The sequence below is a fragment of the Syngnathoides biaculeatus genome, chromosome 6, assembly GCF_019802595.1.
Source record: "Syngnathoides biaculeatus isolate LvHL_M chromosome 6, ASM1980259v1, whole genome shotgun sequence".
Lineage (NCBI taxonomy): Eukaryota > Metazoa > Chordata > Actinopteri > Syngnathiformes > Syngnathidae > Syngnathoides > Syngnathoides biaculeatus.
The window spans coordinates 5,598,637-5,616,313 of NC_084645.1; the positions used below are offsets into that span (position 1 = coordinate 5,598,637).

A 17,677-nucleotide genomic window follows, 5' to 3' on the forward strand; every position below is an offset into this window, starting at 1 on the left:
ACGAAACCATTTTTTTCCCCGATATCATTGATTTGCATATTCACTCTCTCTTGCTTTGTTAGGGTGAATAAAGAAGTATTGGCAGACTCTAAAGAAGGAAAACTACATCTAAAGAGCCAATGTAATAAAGAGAAGATGCCTGAAAAAAAGCCCACACCACCACACCTGCCCACTTGTACTGGCCCCAGGTATATAATTTTCAAATGGATTAACAGATTTTTAGTTTATTTTTTGTCGAGAGAGTAACGGCCTCTTTATACTTCTGCGCAGCCCAATGTGTCGGTCATGTGATGTAATACTGCAGAGATGATTTTTCCGTTTACAGTGAAGAAAATAAGTATTTGAATACCCTGCTATATTCTTCTTCTTTTCCTTTTGGCTTATCCCGTTAGGGGTCGCCACAGCGTGCCATCTTTTTCCATCTTAGCCTATCTCCTGCATCTTCCTCTCTAACCCCAACTGCCCTCGTGTCTTCCCTCACCACATCCATCAACCTTCTCTTTGGCCTGGCAGCTCCATCCTCAGCACCCTTCAGCCAATATACTCACTCTCTCGCCTCTGAACATGTCCAAACCATCTAAGTCTGCTTTCTCGAATGTTGTCTCCAAAACATCCAACTTTGGCTGTCCCTCTAATGAGCTCATTTCAAATCCTATCCAACCTGCTCACTCCGAACGAGAACCTCAACATCTTCATTTCTGCTATCTCCAGTTCTGCTTCCTGTTGTTTCTTCAGTGCCACAGTCTAATCCGTACATCACCACTGTTTTAAAAACTTTCCCCTTCATCCTAGCAGAGACTCTTCTGTCGCATAACACACCAGACACCTTCCGCCAGCTGTTCCAACCTGCTTGGACCCGTTTCTTCACTTCCTTACCACACTCACCATTGCTCTGGATGGTTGACCCTAAATATTTAGTCCTCCACCTTCGCTATCTCTTCTCCCTGTAGCCTCACTCTTCCCTCTCCACCTTTCTCATTCACGCACTTATATTCTGTTTTACTTCGGCAAATCTTCATTCCTCTCCTTTCCAGTGCATGTCTCCATCTTTGTAATTGTTCCTCCGCCTGCTCCCTCCTTTCACTGCATATCACAATATCATCTGCGAACATCATGGTCCAAGGGGATTCCAGTCTAACCTCATCTGTCAGCCTATCCATTACCACTGCAAACAGGGGCTCAGAGCTGATCCCTGATGCAGTCACACCTCCACCTTAAATTCTTCTGTCACCTCTTCTGGACACCTCACCATTGTTCTGCTGCCATCATACATGTCCTGTATTAATCTAACATACTTCTCTGCCACACGAGACTGACGCATGCATTACCACAGTTCCTCTCTTGGTACTCTGTCATAGGCTTTCTCTAGATCCACAAAGACACAATGTAGCTCCTTCTGACCTTCTCTGTACTTTTCCACGAGCATCCTCAGGTCAAATAATGCATCTGCGGTACTCTTTCTTGGCATGAAACCAGACTGTTGCTCGCAGATACTTTTGTCCTGAGTCTAGCCTCCACTACTCTTTCCCATAACTTCATTGTATGGCTCATCAACTTTATTCCTCTATAATTCCCACAGCTCTGAACATCGCCTTTGTTCATAAAAATGGCAACTAGTTCACTTTTCCTCCATTCTTCAGGCATCTTTTTGCCCACTAATATTCTGTTGAATAAGTTGGTCAAAAACACCACAGTCATCTTTCCAAATTGTTTCCATACCTCCACCGGTATGTCATCAGGACCAACTGCCTTATCGTTTTTCATCCTTTGTAGTGGCTTTCTAACTTCCCCCTTACTAATCATTGACACTTCTTGGTACTTCACACTTGCCTCTTCCACTCTTCCTTCTCTCTCATTTTCTTCATTCATCAACTTCTCAAAGTATTCTTTCCATATATTTAGCACACTACTGGCACCAGTCAACACATTTCCATCTCTAACCTTAATCACCCTTACCTGCTGCACATCCTTCCCATCTCTATCACTCTGTCTGGCCAACCTGAAGAGATCCTTTTCTCCTTCTTTCGTGTCCAACCTGGTGTACATGTCTTCATATGCCTCTTGTTTAGCCTTTGCCACCTCTACCTTTGTCCTACGTCGCATCTCAATGTACCCCTTTAGCCTCTCCTCAGTCCTCTCCGTGTCCCACTTCTTCTTTGCTAATCTCTTTCCTTGTATGACTCCCTGTATTTTGGGGTTCCACCACCTAGTCTCCTTCTCCCTTTTCCTTCCAAAAGACACACCAAGTACTCTCCTGCCTGTCTCTCTGATTACCTTGGCTGTAGTAGTCCAGTCTTCCGGGAGGTTTTACTGTCCATCGAGAGCCTGTCTCACCTCTTTCCAAAAGGCCGCACAACATTCTTCCTTTCTCAGCTTCCACCACATGGTTCTCTGCTCTACCTTTGTCTTCTTAATCTTCCTACCCACCACCAGAGTCATCCTACACACCACCATCCTATGCTGTTGAGCTACACTCTCCCCTACACTCTCCCCTCCCACTACTTTACAGTCAGTAATCTCCTTCAGATTAAATCATCTGCCCAAAATATAATCCACCTGCGTGCTTCTACCTCCGCTCTTGTAGGCCACTATATGTTCCTCCCTCTTCTGGAAATACGTGTTCACTACAGCCATCTCCATCATTTTTGCAAAGTCCACCACCGTCTGTCCCTCAAAGTTCCTTTCCTGGATGCCGTACTTACCCATAACTTCTTCATCGCTCCCGTTTCCTTCACCGATATGTCCATTCCAATCTGCACCAATCACAACTCTCGCTGTCTGGGATGCTCAGAACTACTTCATCTACTTCCTTCCAGAATTTCTCTTTTATCTCTAGGTTACATCCTCCCTGTGGGACATAGCTATGAATTGCATTATATAAAATACCCTCAATTTCAAATTTTAGTCTCATGACTCGATCTGATACTCTTTTCACCTCCAAGAAATTCTTAGCCAGCTCTTCCTTTAAAATAACCCTACTCCATTTCTCATCTACTCCGTGGTCGAATAATTTAAACCCTGCTCCAAAAGTTCTAGCCTGACTACCTTTCCACCTGCTCTCTTGGATGCACAGTATATCAACCTTTCTCCTAATCATCATGTTAACCAACTCCTTAGCTTTTCCTGTCATAGTCCCAACATTCAATGTCCCTACGCTCAGTTATAGGCTCTGTTCGTTCCTCTTTTTCTTCTGACGACGAATCCGGTTTCCTCCTCTTCTTTGTCTTCGACCCACAGTAGCTGAATTTCCACCGACGCACTGCAGGTTAGTAGTGCCAGGGGCGGGCGTTGTTAATCCGGGCCACGACCGATCCGGTATGGGATTCTTTAGATGAACGCTCATATTTGTTTGGCAGTTTTTACGCCGGATGCCCTTCCTGATGCAACCCTCTGCATTTATCTGGGCTTGGGACCGCCCTACAGATTGCACTGCTATATTGTCATGTTGAAAGACCCAGACGTGACCCATCTTCAATGCTGACTGAGGGAAAGAGGTTGTTCCCCAAAATCTCAAAATGCATGGCCGCGGTTATCCTATCCTTAGTACAGTGGAGTTTTCCTGTCCCATGTGCAGAAAAGCACCCCCAAAGCATGATGCAACCCCCCCATGCTTCACAGTAGGGATGGTGTTCTTGGGATGGAACTCATCATTCGTCTTCCTCCAAACATGGTTCGTAAAATTATCACCAAAAAGTTCCATTTTGGTCTCATCTGACCATAAACCTTTCTCCCATGACTCCTCTGTATCATCCAAATGGTCATTGGCAAACTTAAGACGGGCCCTGACATGTGCTGGTTTAAGCAGGGGAACCTTCTGTGCCATGCATAATTTCAAACCATGACATGTATTACCAACAGTCACCTTGGAAACTGTGGTACCATCTGTTTTCAGCTCATTGACCAAGTCCTGTCGTGTCGTCCTGGGCTGATTCCTCACCTTTTTAAGGGTCATTGAGACCCCACAAGGTTATATCTTGCATGGGGCTCCACTCCCATTGAGATTGACTGTATGTTTAGCTTATTCCATTTTCTAATGATTACTCCAACAGTGGACCTTTTTCACCAAGTTGCTTGGCAATTTTTCTGTAGCCCTTTCCAGCTGTGTGGAGTTCTACAATTTTGTCCCTGGTGTCTTTGGAAAGCTCTATGTTACAAGTTTGAGTCTTACTGATTGTATGTGGTGGACAGGTGTCTTTATGCAGCTAATGATCTCACACAGGCGCATCTTATTCTGGACAATACATGGAGTGGAGGTGGACTTTTAACGGCAGACGAACAGGTCTTTGAGGGTCAGAATTCTAGCCGATAGACAGGTGTTCAAATACTTATTTGCAGCTGTATCACACGAATAAATCATACATTGTGATTTCTGGATTTTTCTGGATTATCTTTCTCACAGTGGACATGTACCTATAATGAAAATTTCAGACCCCTCCATGATTTCTAAATGGGAGAACTTGCAATATAGCAGGATGTTCAAATACTTACATTCTTCACTGTACATAAAATATATTTTTCTATTTTTTACATTATATATCATTTTGAAAATGACAAATGTAAACAAGTCAGATTAAAAATTTAAAGCACAAATAATAATAATAATAACAATTTGTGACCAATGCTATTTTTAGAAAATGCCTCTCGGGCACCTTAAGTGGTCCCCACAGGCAACCAACGTTGATGACCCATGGTTTAAAGGCATAAAAATTTGACTGTATGGAAACTTCCCATTTTGAAGAAAGTTATGAAAAACTGTTTTAAAGAAATAATCTCTCTGGTGTTAAAGAATTTCTGTAATCCTTTTTGACAGGAAAGGTTTTGTTTGTCATTGTCAGAGTGGTGGGAGAAAAAAAAATGTCTTCTTATATCATCTTTGTAAACATCTGGTTACAACTTTCTTTTCCAGCAGACTTTTTTCACACAGTATATTATTCAGTTATTCGTTTTCAAATTATTCCTGCTATTATTCTGTATAGTCATCAACCCAAAGTAAAATCCCTCCATTTTGTGTCAGCAGTTCCAAGCGGCCAGCAGGGATACCTAGTTTATTGAGTCGTATTGGGGGAAAGAAACAAAAAATAAGCACACTGGAGAAGTCAAAGATGGACTGGGATGCTTTTAAATATGAGGAGGGCATCACTGAGGAGCTGGCAATCCACAACAGGGGCAGGGATGGGTAAGGGACTGTGAAGATCTCTAATTTGTAATTTTGGTAATCGCGTTCACTATGAAATATGAAACCAGTTTTTCTTCTGCACTGTATTTAGTTTATCATTCATAGCGTAATGATTAACATTTGTGTGTGGAGAATTATATATTTTAACTGTCAAATACTCTTTAAAATTTTTTTGGATTGTTTGAACATTACAGTTACGAAGTTTGAATGATGCACAAAGATACGGAATTTAACAGTGATTGAAGTTTTGTTCAGAATAATTGATTAAATCTTAAATTCTTTGTATGGATTTATTTCCATACATGCAAATACACTGTATTGGCAACTCATCCAAATCAAATTATTCTCGTCGAAGTAGTTATTCATTTAAAGAGTGGAGAAAAATGAATGTTGGCTTGTTTTAAAATAATAGTCCAAATCGCTTCCAAAATGAGACATTTGCTGTCTAACCTTAAAATGATTTTATCAACTTTTTTTTTTCTGTTCAGGTATGTAGAGCGGAAGAATTTCTTGGAACGTGTTGATTCCAGACAGTTTGAGATGGAGAAAGAAGTGCGTCTAAAAAACATGAAACATTCCTCTTGACCATGGGATGAGAATTTCCCCCATAAAGTGAGCTCCAATGCCTCTATTGGTGCAATATACTTTATTGTTCAAATGTTAGTTGTCTTAGTATAAAATAGTGAGATAAGTCCATTTTTTTTTTCTGCGTACCCCACAGTCTTAGTGTTTTTGTTTTTGTCTGAGAGCACACTCAAGTCAACCCTTGTGCTATTTTAGAGCTGTGTTTCAATGTTGAATTCAATTCAATGTTTCTCAGTGATTATTCCTGTCTGGGATCACGTTGACTATTTTGTCAAATCTAAACTTCTACTGTTCCCTCCACCTCCTAAAGTTGTGAATACAGTAGCATGTGTCCAATTTTTAATAACCCACAAATCCCATTTGAGTCCCTAACTAGCCATAATCACAGAACATCAACATATTCCTAAAATCATATGCCATTTTTACTCCACACAGAATATATCCTCCTAACATACAAATATCCTAAATCAAATTTGTGTGCGGAATTACATTTATTTGTATGTCATTCTCATCACTGCATTATGGTTTGTGGTAAAGTTAGACGTTGTTGATGTCAAATTGAAATGTGATTTGGAGGTGTGTTGAGAATAAAAGCCATTGTCACTTAACTCTTTTGTTCATGTTAGCTGGCAGATTGCATTTGAAAAGTGGCATTCTCATCACTTTAAAATGGATTAAAATCTTTTATTACCATTTCAAAACAGTAATGGCCATGCATGTTCTTGTGTCCCTTTCATGGTTTCTCTCTTGATTACCCTGACAATCCCATAAATTTGTGCTTTTTAATATTAAATTTAAATATTAAAATTCATAGCACAAAAACACCACAAATACACAACCAATGACTTATCTTTAATTTGCTGTTTTTATATTGTATTTCTATATTTTATACCCAACAAAAGGTAGGTATTGCAAAACAATGTCCAGTGTTGTGCATCCCACCAGTCCCTCCTGTTGATATCCTGAAACGCCTTGCTCCCGCTGAAAATACATCCCCACACTTCAGTTACAGTAGCAGCTCTTCTCCATCCATCCATCCATCATGGATGGTCAGGTCACAGGGCGAGTAGCTTCAGCAAGTATACCCAAACTTCCCTTTCCCCAACCACTTCTTTCAGCTCTACCAGAGGGATCCTGAGGCGTTCCCAGGCCAGCAGAGTCTCTGCAGCGTGTCCTGGGTCATCCCCGGTGGTCTCTTTCCGGTGGGACGTGTCCGGAACACCTCACCAGGGAGGCGTCTAGGTCAGATGCCCCAGCCACCTCATCTGGTTCCTCTCAATGTGGAGGAGCAGGTGATTATGATTTGACTTTTCTACAGCTACTACATGGCAACTTGTTTGTGCAGTCACAGTTGAGACTGCAGTGAGAGTTGTGTGCAACACCCAAAAGGTCAGTAATAATATCTGCAGACAGAAAGGGAGCATAGCAGTCATTTTCAACTTTTATTGCACCAAGCCATATCTTATATTTGAAAAATCTCAGGGCACACCAACAAACAAAAAAGTCACAAAAAGTTGATCGACAATTATCCACTTTCTGCCACCTAATAGAAGAGCATTTATTTGTTCTATCTGTCTTGATATGCTGCTGCCAAAGATAGATGAACAAAAACATTATTTGTTGTAAGTATATACTTGGCAGCACATTGGTGCACCTGAAGAGCGTTGGCCTCAAGTCTGCGTATCGGCAGGAATTGGAGAGGCTGGAGCTTCTGCGGTGAACGACACAACCGGTATCATCTGTAAACACAGTTAAGTACTTGAGATGATTGTGGACTTCAGGAGGGGTCCTTCACCACATCTGCCCCACACAGTGTCGAACTGTCTTGTGTCAACCATTGGAGACCTTCAAGTTCCTGGGAATAAAAGTCTCTCAGGACCTGAAGTGGGAGACCAATATTAACGCCATCCTCAAAAATAGCCCAGAGAATGTACTTCTTGTGGCCTCGAAGGAACCACGGCCCACCACGAGAGCTGTTGAGACAGTTCTATACAGTGGTCATGAAATCAGTACTGTATGTGTGCCTTCTTCACAGTCTGGTTTGGTTGCTGCCAGAAAAAGGGACAATGTCTTAACTGCAATGGACAATCAAAACTGCTGAAAGTATTGGCACCCCCCTACCTGACACCGTCAAGGAATTGCATGCTACCAGAACAAGGACAAAAGACAAGAACACGCAAAATCCTGTCAGACCCTCCAGATCCTGGTCACCAGCTGTTCCATCTCCTTCCCGCAGGTAGCTTCTTCCAAAATATGCAAACCAAAACTGGCATACATCCCAACAGCTTCTTCCCTCCTGAAACAGCTATCTTACTATAGACCTTTCCTACCTGTAAATCACTTGCACAATAAATAGCCTATCAGATATCCGCGTTGTCTTAACCCCTGGCTTGACAGGCCCCTCTCGCCGTATTGTTCCACAAGTAAGTAAGTTTCTTTCGGCTTGTCCCTTTTGGGGTCGCCACAGCGTGTCATCTCAGACGAATGCACATATATGTTTGGCACAATTTTTACGCCGGATGCCCTTCCTGACGCAACCCTTCTCAGGGAGTGGAGGCCCCAGTGGGATATGAACCCACAACCCCTGGTTTACCAAACCAGTGCTCTAACCACTGAGCTATGGGGCCTCGTATTGTCCCACAAGTAATGCTGGTTATCAGTCGCTTGCGCTTGGAAAAGTTAATGTCACGAAGAAAATGGTCCTCAGATGCGCTTGGGGAACGTGCAATTCTGATGAAAGATATCCTGTTCGGTTACAAGGGGCCCGGTTGATTCATTTTCCAAACCCTAAAACACAGTTGACGAAGTGGCTACGACGGATTAAGGCTTGCGGAAGAGGGCACGTACAACTAAATGTGAATATCAACAAACACAAGGCTGTATGTTCAAAGGTAAGTGAGGGAGAAGTATCTTCTCTGAATTTATTATCAGTGCTTTGTACATTGCAGAAGAACAACTTTCACTTTGTCAGTGTATCACTGACCTGCTGAATGACGTGTACTGTTTCATGCCGAAAAGTCGGGTTAGTGATACTAAATGCGCAATGTCATGCAAGAGAAATCTCTTATTTGCCCATTATCATATCAGACTTTTAAGACAGAGACCTGGGTTCGATTACGAGCCAAGTCAAATGAATACACCCACTTATAAAGACTACAATGGCATTTACTTGTGATCTTTCCAAATAGAAAGTACTCACCCTGCTTTACATGCACAGTACAATTCCACTATTTTATCCTGTTGGATTTCAATATGAGGTTTGTGCGGCGTCAAACTTTTTTTGCATCAATCTCCAACATTTTGCTGTAACTCTGACATTACGTTCTCCTCCGTCCAAAATCTTAATTCCGTGTACATATCTTTAAGTGAAATAGTTGAGACCTCTCTGTAGAACTCTCTTGGAAAGGTCTGACCCATTTGGCAAAAAAAAAAAAAACATACCCCAATATGATCTGGAATACGCGATAGGGAATCGAGTTCAAACATCTTATGTTCAAAGCCATTTTGAAAGGTTGTGGGACATGGCTAAGGGGGCGGACTTTAAAGTGGGATTGTCATTCCTATAAACATTCTAAAATAGATATTATAATGAAAAATACCTATCGCATTATTCACTTCAATGTCTATACGGAAAAAAAAAAGTGAGCAGAGAGCGCGTCATCCATGCACAAAGTTGCGCAATTGAGTGTCCCTCGACATCCAATATTAGTCGCCTCCTCTGTCCTTAACGTCATCGTCACTTCCGCCATTGAAAACGCGCAGTGCCTGCTACTACGGAAGCCGAACAACAGAGATATTCACATTTTTCCGACGCCCCTTCTTACACCGAAGCTCTATTCGAAAAGGACAATACGAGACAACCGAGTGAAGTTACCGGGACAATATTACACTATTTTTTTCGAGCTCTCAGGGCAATATTACACTTGTTTTGAGCCATATTCAGATGATATCCGATCACGGCCAAACTGCATCCTGTCCGATCCACTTCCGCGGCGGCGATGTGCCATCGTGGCTCATCGCAGCCGGCTGGTGTGGCTTATGACAGATGCGAGCGGTGCTGCTTTAGGGGGGTGCTCACAGACGCCGCAGTACTGAGCAAAACACTGTCGAGCCGGGGCGCTCTATGCACGCGCGCGACTGAGTAACGCATTCTCGGCTGGGTTCTTCAGAGCCGCCCCCATCGCAAAGCCTGACGCTCACCCTGCGCAGCCTTCGCAGAAGCTATGACCGCCGAACGCAGCGCCTCAGCCGGTGTGGTTGATTTTCGGTGCCTTGCTAAATCAGGAGGAGGTGGAACAGAGCTATGCTGCTTTTAGGGGTATGTTCAAAGTCGCCGCAGTACGCGATGAACACTATCGAGACGAGGCTGAGTGAGATGCACATCAACACATTTCATATGCGGATCTTTTGTTACGTTATGGGAGAGACCGATTACGTGGTCTGCCCCAAACTATTTTTTTAGTACCTGTATACACACCTACCTGTTGTTTGGAACCCACGAAGCTCTCGTTCTCTGCACCCGTGCAATCCATTTTTCACAACGAACAGGGTCTCTTTCAAACTTATGAAGGGTAATTCCATTCTCCCGAGTGTTCAAGCAATGTCCAGCAATGCAATGAGCCGGCATTTTGGCTAACACGAAGGAACAACGAGCTACCTTCCCGGAGGTAAAACTAATGGAAACAAACGAGTACACGACGGGGTGCCACTGTCCTTTACATCACTTCCTGCTTCTTCACAAAAACAAAACCCTGAGAGGATTTTCATGGCGGGAGTTACAAAATGCTGTATACGTCAAAATCATGTTTTGTGGTGAAAAAACACATGGGCCCATATTGGCTGTGGGTTTTTCATGAATAATATACCAAAAATCATCCATTTCATGACAGGCCCACTTTAAGGTCTCCATCGGAAAGGTCCATTGAGATGGTGGAACATGCTGCCATTTTTTGTCTTGATGTTGTCACGTTCTCCTTGGCCAAATATTATACATTACTTGCGCACTCATGGGATTAGTCTCGCTACACTGCACCATTTGCACATCTGATGATGACGAATATTTGCCTCTCATACCCGAGTAGCATCTACACCACTTGCACAGTTGACTGAGGAGTACCTACAACACTTGGACAGTTAATATTGTCCCAGATTATTACATGACTAGTCACTGTAAATGGTCAATGCTCTGGACTATTGCTCTTATTAGGCATTCTATCTTGTCTAAATATCAGAGGACTCCATCCTTTTCCACAATTGTGGGGAAAAAAAGTGTACTGTCATTGCCAGATTACGAACAACCTCGATTGTTCTCTTAACTGTTACCGCGATGCCTTTGTGTCTCACAATAATTCTGTCAACTGACTCCGTCTGTTGTATTAGAGCAGCTCCAACTCCTGGACACAAAGTCCTTTGTGTGTGTGTGTGTGTTTTAAACATACTTGGCAAAATAAACATTATTCTGATTATCATTAAAAGTAGACTATATTTGGCAGTTTGTCCCACCACTATAGCGTCATTTTTGAAAGTGAATTCTGACGTGTTTTGTCTTGATATGTGCCACTGTATCCAATGTGCATGTTCTTATAAACAGCTTGGGATGCTGAAGACGTCCATATAAACAGCCTGTCCTGAGGCGGCCCCTTTAAGGAAAATAGCTGTCTGCAGATGCATTTGTGTGTTCCCGTGGACTCTGACACATAATAGTGAGATGTGTAGGATTATTACATTCAACGCAGATTGTAATTTTCTTTTCAATTATTAAAATGTTTTTGTAGTGGTACGTATCACTACTATCGTAGTACTAACGGACAAAATGGTTGAAACAGCTGAGTTGCAGTAAAATCCCTGCTGTAACAAGCTTCTTCTTCCCCCCCCCCCCCCCCCCCCCGAAGATTCAACGACCCCTGACTTATGACAACGAGTTCTTCGTTTTGGTAAATTATGAGGGAGAAGAGCGACAAAGTCTCCGTGAGCCGTGGATTCACCTCTTTCCGCTGAGGAAGGCTTTCGGGCACCAACGTTCACGAAAAACGCATCAAGGAACCACTGTTTGTTTTTCAGGCAGGAAAAGGGCTTAACGCGGCAAAATGTCTCTCCCCGTAAGTACGACAGTTGCCGCTCACAACAACTATGTCTAATTATGTGTGTAGTATTCTATCATCTCGTAATGTTGCAGTTACGTTTCTATAATTTACTATTTACCAAGACTGTACACAACGTATCAGTGATTTTGCCATTCATCAGACCACCACCACCAACTTGTAAATAAATACATACTCGGGCCATTTTTATATGACTATTTAATTGAATCAACCGGGTTGTAATGTGTACAGAAATTTGGCAGAGCCCCTTTGATTTTATAGCTGTATGTTGGGAATGAAGAAGAGGCCAGTCATTCAGAAAGCTATGTTGGTACATACCTGTATGTGATAGTGCCTTCATATGAGTGCTTCAGTCTCTGTCTTTACTGCTGGCTTATTGAATTCCTCCTTGTAGATTTCACAAATGACCCAGTGATAATGTATGTATTATGTGAATACTGCTTTGCATAACAGTCTTGATTTAACAAACTAATGAAAAAAAATAGATAAAATAAATAAATGTAAAATATGTCAATCCATCCATTAATTATGTAATGTGCATCCTCGTGAAGATAAGCGGCTCAGAAAATAAATGGATGGACTTTGATTTCGTAAGTCCTCTCACTTTGAAATCGTGGAGGGGTCAGAAATTTTGACCTTAGGTGCATGTCCACTGGCAGAGTTTTAATCTAAAAAAAAAAAAGAAAAAAACAGAAATCACAACATATGAGTTTAGAATTTATATGTTACTGGTGCAAACAATTATTTGAACAAGTGCCAATCAGCAAAAACTGACCCTCAAAGACCTCTTAGTTAGTTAGCTTCACGAGGGTCTATCCCAGCAGTCATCAGCCAGGAGGCAACCCTGAACTGGTTGCCAGCCAATCGCCGAGCACATGTAGACAGACAGCAGTCACACTCACTATGAGACCTCAGGGCAATTTAGAGTCTCCACTTAATGCATGTTTTGGGGATGTGGTGGGAAACCGGAGTGCCTGGAGAAAACCCATGCAGGCACGGGGAAAATATATAAACTCCACACAGGTGGGGCTGAGATTTGAACCCTGGTTAGTCCACCTCCACTCCATGTATTATCCTGAATCAGAAGTACCTTTGTGAGGTCATTGGCTGCATAAAGACACCTGTCCACCGTAGCCAATCAGTAGAACTCCAACTACTAACATGGCTAAGAACAAAGAGCTGTCCATAGATACCAGAGACAAAAATGTAGACCTCCACAAGCCTGGAAAGGGCTCACGGCTGCTTGGTGAAATAAGATCAACTGTTGGAGCAATTAATAGAAAATGGAAGAAGCTAAACATGACTGTCAATCTCCCTCAGACTGGAGCTCCAAGCAAGATCTCAACTTGTGGTGTTTCAATTATCCTCAGAAAGGTGAGGAGTCTCCTCAAATTTACTCAGGAGGAGCTGGCCAATGACCTGAAGAGAGCTGGCACCATTGTTTCCAAGGTTACTGTGGCTAATACACAAGACGTCAAGATTTAAAATCATGCATGGCACAGAAGGTTCTCCTGCTTGATTCAGTACGTCAAAGCCCATCTGAAGTTTGACCATTTGGATGATCCAGAGGAGTTATGTGGTTACATGAGACCAAAATAATTTTTTGGTCTTAATTCCACTCTATGTGTTTGGAGGAGGAAGAATGAGGAATACTATCCCTAAAACACCATCCCTACTGTGAAGCATGGGGGTGGGAGCATCCTGCTTTGGGGGTGTTTTTCTCCACAAGGGACAGGACGACTGCACTGTATTAAGGAGAGGATGACCATCATTTAGGGGAGCAACCACCTCTCAGTTAGAGCTTTGAAGATGAGATGTTGTTGGGTCTTCCAGCATGACAATGACACAAAGCACACAGCCAGGATAACCAAGAAGTGACACCAAAAGAAGCACATCAAGGTTGTGGAGAAGCACCTTGAGGTTCTGGATGGGCCTACCCAGTCTCCAGACCTAAACCCAATAGAAAACCTTCAAAGGTAGCTCATATTCCGCATTTCTCAATGACAGCCCAGAAACATGGCTGATTTAGAGAAAATCAGTGTGGACAAATCGGCCAAAATCCCCACTACAATGTGTGCAACCTGGTGGAAAAACTAAAAGAAAATTAGTTGTAATTGCAACCAAAGGCTACTGTACCAAATTTAAATGTTGAAATACTTATTTGCAGCAGTACTATACAAATAAATGATCAAAAAAGTTTTTTTGATTGTCTCTCACTGTGGACATGCACCTCGGATGAAAATTTCAGACACATCCATGATTTTATTGTGGGAGAATTTGCAAAATTTCAGTGTTCAAATGCATATTGGGCCAGGATTTGAACCCTGGTCCTCAGAACTGTGAGGCCAACACTCAAACCAGTAGCCCCACCATACCACCTACATACACTTATATACACACACTTTGTGACGATAAGAATCTCTCTCTCTCTCTCTCTCTCTCTCTCTCTCTCTCTCTCTCTCTCTCTCTCTCTCTCTCTCTCTCTCCTCTCTCTCTCATCTCTCTCTCTCTCTCTCTCTCTCTCTCTCTCCTCTCTCTCTCTCTCTCCTCTCTCTCTCTCTCTCTCTGTCTTCGTGTGTGTGTATTATGGGATATTTTATGTGGATTACTGAAATCAACTTTAGAATAAGTTAGGCAACTTGTGGAAAAGAGAAGGCGTGTGAATACTTTCTGGTGGCACTTTATCCATAATAGTATTTTATATGGAATTTTGGAATTCTATATGGAACACTGGAGACTTTATGTTACAGCATGAGAGCTGCTATGATACGCAAACTCGCCGGCAAGAAAGAACTGGCAAGAATGAGTTTTGGGGTTATATTTGTTTTGAGTGACACAGTTTAAAATCATTGGTCAGATTTTATGGGCAAAACCTCAGAATCCAACTGTAAGTGCTGTGTTGGATTACACTCTCCTCCCACATTTCCTCAGGCAAGAGGGAGGGCAACAGAAGGCACAAGACGTAACAACAGTCTCATTCTTGTTGTGTGAGATCACAGAGTAGCAGAATGTGTTGATCTGCTTGATATTTGAGGGCAGGATTGTACAAGTAGAAGAAATTCACTAAGGAAGGGAGGGTGGACAGGAAGATACGTGGACTGGAAGCTTGTGGCTAGGAGGAGATATAAACTCATTACATTGGTTGGAAATATTCTTTTACAAGGGCTCAAAAAACTAACAGGAAAAAATGAACTTTCTGGTGAGTACGTGTTTTGGAATGGTTTTGTCATTGTAAATACAACTTTCAACATTTAATATGCTGTATTGGTTGTATGTGTTGATCAATATTTAGTGTATGACAATGCGTTGGCAGGACTTGCTAAGTCCTAGCTGAGCTGAAAACTTGGAAAAATGAGTGACGCTCTGGTGTGGGGATAAAGAAAATGCAAAAGGGACAGAGAGCAAAGCGTTTCCCATGAGTGAGTGTGTTACTCATTAAACATCTTAAATTCACCTTGATGTACACCTAATGTTAAATTCAGTGAAAATTGCTCAAATTTACAATGGGAGGCAAAAATATGTGACTCGCCTGCAAATTGGTCATAAAATCAAAAGAATTAAAAAAATTGCCAAAACTTAAATCACCCAAACAATTCTGGGTTTAAAAAAAATGATGAGCATGAAACCATTCACAGGACGCAGAGGAAAAAGTAAGTTAACCCTTTGGCTATGAATTCTCTAAGAGCTAATACGAGACACCTTTGAGCCAACCTGGAGTCCAATCAATTTGGCAAGAGCCCAAGCAACTCGAAAACATATACCAGTTTGGAATTGTCTGTTTGATCTGAACCATCACTTATACAAAAGAGTTCTCAGAAGACCTATGATTAAGAAATGTTGACTTTTACAAAAATAGAAAAGGTGATTAAAGTATATTCTAAAGGTATTTATCTTCATCACTACATGGTTAGACAAATTGTCAGTGCAATAAGTTCAGGACTGTTGCTTCTCTTTCAAGCAGTGTTTGTTGTGTAAAGATGACAGCAAGAGCAGTGTAGAATGCTCACTAAGGTAAAACAAGAACCGTAGAGTCTCAGATGAAGACCTAAAGAAATAAACATGTCTGTTGACAAATATACAGGTATGTACAAAATCAAGAATGGAATTGCTTTTTAAAATAATCATTGGTGTGATTTGAACCCCAGTTCTCAGAACTGTGAGGTAGACGCTCAAACCACTCACCCACCATGTCACCTCAAATTAAATATAGCATTGTTAAAATTGTTATTTAAGGACATTTTCTTCACGTGAAGTGGTTTATGTACACACGTTTTATTTGACTTCCTGTTTTCACCCTGTACCGGCAGGGGTGGCCAACCAGTCAAGAGAGGAAGGGCCATGTTTTTTAGTGTTACTGCAAAGTGCCACATCATACAGATGAACGAGCCAAAGACCCACATCATACACATGAACATTCTTCCCTCCCAATGTACCTTTTCTCAACGAGATTTATTGTAAACCTCACACACCAACATGATGAGAAAAATCGACTCCTACAGAGTACCAAGACCAAACTTTCTTGGAACTTTTCTTTCTTAGCTACCGGTTGGTCAAGCAGAATGCAGCAGGATTAGATGGTTACTGAGGCAAAAACCCGGGAATGGGAGGAGTTTGGTAAGGCCAAAACGACTTCAAGACGGCTTTGAAAAAATTCTGGTACACTGTCCGGGGTCTCAGGAGGGGCAAGCAGTGCACAGTTAACACTGTACAGTGAGGCTTGTGTACCGCTGACCGCAACTTGGGACGCTGTGGGTCAGTGGGGAGAATACTTCGAAGACCTCCTCAATTCCACAGAAATGCCTTCCCATGAGGAAGCAGAGTCTGGGTTCTCTGAGGCGGGCTCTTCGATCGCTGGGGTTGAGGTGACTGATGTGGTTAAAAAGCTCCTCGGTGGCAGGGCTCCGAGGGTGGATGAGATTCGCCCAGAGTTCCGAAAGGCTCTGGATGTCGTGGGCCTATCCTGGTTGACATGCCTCTGCAACATCACATGGACATCAGCGACAGTGCCTCTGGATTGGCAGACGGGGGTGGTGGTCCCCCTTTTAGAGAAGGGGACCAAATGATATGTTCCAACTATGGGGCATCACACTCCTTCAGCCTCCCTGGTGAGGTCTATTCAGGGTTGCTGGAGAGGAAGGTCCATTGAGAAGTCGAATTTCGATTCAGGAGGAGTAAAGGTGAGACTAAGCACCTCAAAATCTGAGACCATGGTCCTCAATCGTAAAAGGGTCACGTGGCCACTCCTGGTTGGGGGTGAGATCCTGCCCCAAGTGAAGGATTTCACGTATCTTGGTCTTGTTCACAAGTGAAGGAAGGACGGAGCAGGAGATCGACAGGTAGATCGGTTCAGCTTCTGCAGTGATGCAGACTTTGTATCGGTCCGTTGTGGTAAAGAGAGTCGAAAGGCGAAGCTCTCAATTTACTTCTGGATCTATGTTCCTAACCTCACCTATGGTCATGAGCGTTGGGTCATGACCGAAAGAACAAGAACCCAGATACAGGCAGCCGAAATGAGTTTCCTCTGCAGGGTGTCCGGGCTCTTCCTTAGTGATAGGGTGAGAAGCTCAGTCATCTGGGAGTGGCTCAGTGTAGAGCCTGTGCTCTGCATTGAGGAGCCAAATGAGGTGGCTGCGGCATCTGATACCTCCTGGACACCTCCCTGGTGAGGTGTTTCGGGCAAGTCCCACTGAAAAGACACCCCGGGGATGACCCAGGACACGATGGAGAGACTATGTCTCTCGGCGGCCCTGGGAATGTCTCGGGATCCCGCCGCAAGAGCTCGATGAAGTATGGCTGGGAAAGGGAAGTCTGGGTG

General features: G+C 42.8%; 2 protein-coding genes and 1 non-coding gene across 10 annotated transcripts in view; 2 read left to right on the forward strand and 1 right to left on the reverse strand.

Moving 5' to 3' along the window:
* cfdp1 (craniofacial development protein 1) overlaps positions 1–6,464 on the forward strand; it is a 33,433-nt gene extending 26,969 nt beyond the window's left edge. The window contains exons 5-7 of one of the 3 annotated variants that reach the window (XM_061823860.1): positions 63–188; positions 5,015–5,176; positions 5,665–6,464. In XM_061823860.1, the coding sequence (XP_061679844.1) occupies positions 63–188; positions 5,015–5,176; positions 5,665–5,761 (385 nt within the window). In that variant the 3' untranslated portion in view covers positions 5,762–6,464. The remainder of the gene's footprint in view (positions 1–62; positions 189–5,014; positions 5,177–5,664) is intronic. The other 2 variants (XM_061823861.1, XM_061823862.1) reach the window with 2 other exon arrangements.
* A 418-nt stretch (positions 6,465–6,882) lies between these two features.
* The window catches only part of bcar1 (BCAR1 scaffold protein, Cas family member), a 30,034-nt gene continuing 19,239 nt past the window's right edge, over positions 6,883–17,677 (forward strand). For 2 of the 6 annotated variants that reach the window (XM_061823853.1, XM_061823859.1), the window contains exon 1: positions 6,883–7,053. In XM_061823853.1, the coding sequence (XP_061679837.1) occupies positions 7,009–7,053 (45 nt within the window). In that variant the 5' untranslated portion in view covers positions 6,883–7,008. Of the gene's footprint in view, positions 7,054–11,360; positions 11,538–11,652; positions 11,860–14,838; positions 15,062–17,677 lie in introns of those variants that run through there. The other 4 variants (XM_061823858.1, XM_061823857.1, XM_061823854.1 and 1 more) reach the window with 4 other exon arrangements.
* Positions 8,316–8,388, reverse strand: trnat-ggu (transfer RNA threonine (anticodon GGU)). The gene has a single exon. It is a non-coding gene; the product is annotated as a tRNA-Thr (tRNA).